General features: G+C 33.2%; 1 protein-coding gene across 1 annotated transcript in view; it reads right to left on the reverse strand.

The window, feature by feature from the left end:
* Positions 1-231: 231 nt before the first annotated feature.
* LOC117336612 overlaps positions 232-4764 on the reverse strand; it is an 11225-nt gene continuing 6692 nt past the window's right edge. The window contains exons 14-15 of the mRNA XM_033897224.1: positions 2260-2435; positions 232-273 (exon numbers count right to left, since the gene is read on the reverse strand). Coding sequence (XP_033753115.1) covers positions 232-273; positions 2260-2435 — 218 coding nt within the window. The remainder of the gene's footprint in view (positions 274-2259; positions 2436-4764) is intronic.

Here is a 4764-nt window from a genome sequence, read left to right on the forward strand (position 1 = left end):
TTCAATTATAAAAGAAAAAGAAAAAAGGACGTTACTCCTAATAATCAATCACTATTTTCAAATTATTTCGATATTTGTATGTCTCAGGTTGTACTTTAATCTCTCGATGATACTTTTTTGCGTCATTCTCAGAAATTTTAGTATATACTTCAGTTGGAAAAATAGTTTGCGTTGTTTTTCCTGTCATAATGTTATTTTTTGGAATAAACCCGATATGAGGTATACAGCATGTCATCTGCCAGTGTTGAGAGGCGAGATGGGGCGCTTGGGAGTCTGCAAATCACCCAGTATGCTGAAAAACTAGCTGCTATTTAGACTGTTTAAAAAGAAAATTGTAAATGCAGCAAACACCGAACGTGACGTTTGTATGGATCTAGAAAATAATCAGAGAAATATATCAAGTGCCCAGAGATTCTGGTTTTCACTAGTTTCAGAGGTACGTGATGATTTTTGTCTCAAGTTTTTTCACATGTAGGTATTCATTTGATGTTTGATTTATGAACTATGGAACCTATGAAATTACAAAGAGCAATTCTTATACGAAATTAATTAATTTTCTTCAAAAGTTATTAAAATCTAAGGCAAAACAAAAAGCAAAACACATTACTATAAATGTGGAATATGGTATGAATTATCATAATTCACCCTGAACCTGGCAACAGTTTACGATGCTCCGATTGGGCTAAGTTAGCTGGTATCTATTTCCATATTTTCAAATGAACATTACTTATCTTAATTTATGACACAGTAAGAAAAACAAAATAAAAAACTGTCGATACATGGGTTTCAAACGGTATTTATTTACAAAGCACGGATCAGTTACGATTGGCAACAGAAGCGACATCATACGCTCAATAAAAACATGAACAATTACTCATTCAGAGAGAATAAGATATATATTAAGTCTAAGACCGATGTTGGAGTGTTTCACAAAGCCAGATATGTTCTCATGAAGTTATTTCAGATGTGTACTATTTAACAACAATATATTTTAAGGGACAAACATGTACATGAAATACAATGGCCATTGTAGTGAAAGTATCTGGCATTCTGCACTATATACCAACTGTCTACGTCTACTAAGTCTCAAACACATTCTTTACTTACACGCTCTTTGTGTTTTTACCTATTCACATAACATCAAAAGAACTATGTGGATTTTACATATACCAGTACAAAAATACACACGCTCGCTACGACGAATACTTCCGTAATCCAAAAAAGAGATTTGTCAATGAATTTTGTGACGTCATTTTTGTGTATTCCATCGTTCACGGCTTGCTCCATCTCATCATATGATTCATCATTATTATCATTCATATCGTTTTTGTCTTTCCCCGCGATATCAGTGACCTGTTTTGCGTTTTTGCGTCCTTTCATTCTTCGTCTGTTCCTGCTGATACGACATCTCACCATTGATAATAACCATATTGGAAAGTTTTTGACGTCACTGACAACATCACAGCACAGTGACAATATCGTCAGTAGTATAAGCAGGCAGCTGAAGCACATCGCCCCCAGGAGAAAGTAAGACGCACCAGCGATAGGGTCCGACACCTTAGGCATTACCTCACCTATACTGGACATATAAACGGCCATCGACAGAAACATGGTCACTGCAAACGAGATTCTTTCGCCAGACGCGGCGGGAAGGAGAAACACAAATGGGTTGAGAAGACCCAACAGTAAAATGGGAACGCCCAATGACAGAAGGAAATATTGAGGTTTTCTACTTAAATACAAAGTGAATTCTACTATTGACACATCTGTTGTCAATTCGACATTATAGATTACTGATGTGTCGTATATTTCCCAAGCACCGTGTGATGTGAAGAAATCCATCCGAATTTCCGACTTATCAAAGTGCAGCTTGACCTCTTGGATCGTGTCCATCCATGGTACTATCAGTATACTACATGCGTGGGTATCAGTTGGAAAATAGGTCATGTCAACATTGCAACTAGATTTTATCAGTTTCCCCGGCGTAAATACTGCAGTGCCATTGCTCAATACTCTGATATCGAAATGATTGTCACTAAATTCAACCAAATCGTCAGCTGATGAAATCATGAAAATACGCGGTTTCCAAAGCCGTGAGGAGTTCACAATGTAATTTGTGATACCGCCATATTCAGTGGTGTTCCACGCTAACCTGTAATCTGTCCAAGAAATGCCTAATACGGTGCTCAAATGGATTATTCCAGAAACTTCATCAAAATTTATGAGATTAAGTAGGTACAATGACGTTTCAACATTTACCGTGTCACTTAAGTTATACACTGGGCGTAGATCTTTGCTGTAGTTCTGGAACAATTTTCCGTCCAACCTCATGAGATCATCCATGGTACCTGTCGCCGTCACGGACGCAAATATCACGTGACTTGTCAAAAACATAAGTAAGATCATACACGGCATTTTCATTCCGGTTTGTAGATCTGAAAGTTAAACCGAAAAAGTAAAAACCTGATTAAACTTTGAAATATCAGAGTAAAATAAAGATAAATATAGTCTAACAGAACAGTATTACCAATGCTATATTAATAATGTCGTTTTTCTTTTAATGGCTATTAAAGACATCATTGACTAGTTATGCTACAGAATATTGAAGGGAAAATCTATGTTATATTTAATAAAGTATGAATAAGAATGGAAGAAGAGTTTTAATTTATAGTTTGTTTAATCATATCATCAAACGTCAGTGCATATTCATTGAAATGTCTTATTTGATAATGTTAAAACACAGCCATAATGTCATCTATTGTTATTTGTGAATTATAACCAAAACTCATAGGCACCATCTGTAGTCTCAGACTGACCAATATTTTACAGACAAAAACTGTAATAGACATTTTTCGCTTTTATATCCTTTAATCGAATTTTAGTATTCAAAAAGAATTATGGACTTAGTTTCGGAAAAAACGAAAATAGATAAAAGTTACTTTAGGTCATATCAGTTAATCATATTTGGGGAGCTCTTGTCGGAAGGGGAACAAACATATTATTCATACATTTAATGGTGAGTGTATACTTGATCTACGAAGATAACGTCCATATCACTATCAAAAACAGGAATCTTATCAAGTCATCTCGCCTTTTTTTGATATATCAATATGAGGATTATAATCCAAATTCATTAAGGACTGTATGCGATTTTGAATAAAATGCTTATTGACTGTTGTACTGTCGATATCTTCAACGAAACAGGTATATAGGTTTTTATGTCAATACATTGTATTGTGATATAACAACTACTGTGAAAATACTATCATTATCAAACGTACCTTCAATCGCTGGCTTGTAACTTCGTGGATCCAAATATGTCCTCAAGATGTACTTGATAACACACCGTTAGATATGGAAATATGATAATGATGATGACAGGTTAACCGTTCCTAGATAGATTTTCATTGGCCATATTTGAAAGATATGCAGCACAGAACGTGGTATTTGCTAAATCTATCAAAACAATAGTTTCTAGTTTCAAACAAAACCATGACCATCTTGAACCAAAATCTGGTCCGATCGCCATTATGGCAGTATTGACATAAATCAGATAGCGCTGTATGCTTTTAATGTTATTTGCTTTTAATATGAATGAATAGGATGATACAATGTATTGAATATAATAGATTCATCACTTATACAAGGTCGGTATATTGATACACACAGGTTTAGTTCTGAAGCAACTTTACAAAACGCTTGTGAATTACACACTTAAATTGTTGAGTCTATTACATTGAACTTGCATTTTATCTTTTGTTAACTATATTTGCAGATGTTACAGGCTTTTTAATCAATAATCTGACAATATATGTACAATTAACATTTGAATATAACACTGGCGATCCTAAATTGTATGTCAAGTTCACCTTTTTCCTCGGAACTTTATAAGTGCGTTATTGACAGGAAAAATACAAAAAATGTCCGACATGAAAAGGTTATTGTAAATCTAGCTCAAAACCAATCAAACGAGGGTGCCGTACCATATAAATTAAAACCCATGAAAATATATAAAAAGAAAATTGGACTATGTGTTCTTGAAGGGTAAGCGTCTTGTGAGTCAGTGTAAAATCCAAAATATGCCATGACCCCAAAGTGCAAACCTGGGTGGTGACGACGGAATCACCAGCCATATAAAAGAGCATTGATCACATCTTATTGTTTAAGGTGACACAGGGATATGTAACCCAATACGATCTCAATGGGCACTATGAAAGTCGTCAAGCTACATTTTCCGAAACCCGTGTTAACGTTGTTAATATTCAAGTTGGAAATATTAGCATCGGGAATAAGTCCTCGAAATAAATATCAGCTTCCAGTGTTTTGCACATTATCCGTTTTAGGATTGTGAGTCGTCGTTGAGTTATATTAACTCCATATGTGCTCGATTAAATACATAAATGATAAAAGTAGACATATAATTAAGGAAAGCCTGACGTATGTGCTTGAAAACTCTCTCGAAAACAAAAACTATCATGATAAAAGGTAATATAAAAACAATGGATAGTAGACTAAATACCAATAATTAATCAATTAAATAATTAATCAATTAAAGTAATTTATCAATTAAAATAATTAATCAAAATATATATAAAATAATTAATCAATTAAAATAATTAATCAAGAAATAATTAATCAATCAAATAATTAATCAATTAAAATAATTAATCAAAATATATATAAAATAATTAATCAATTAAAATAATTAATCAATTAAAATAATTAATCAATTAAAATACTTAATCAATTAAAATAATAATCATT

The sequence above is a fragment of the Pecten maximus genome, chromosome 10 (assembly GCF_902652985.1).
Source record: "Pecten maximus chromosome 10, xPecMax1.1, whole genome shotgun sequence".
Lineage (NCBI taxonomy): Eukaryota > Metazoa > Mollusca > Bivalvia > Pectinida > Pectinidae > Pecten > Pecten maximus.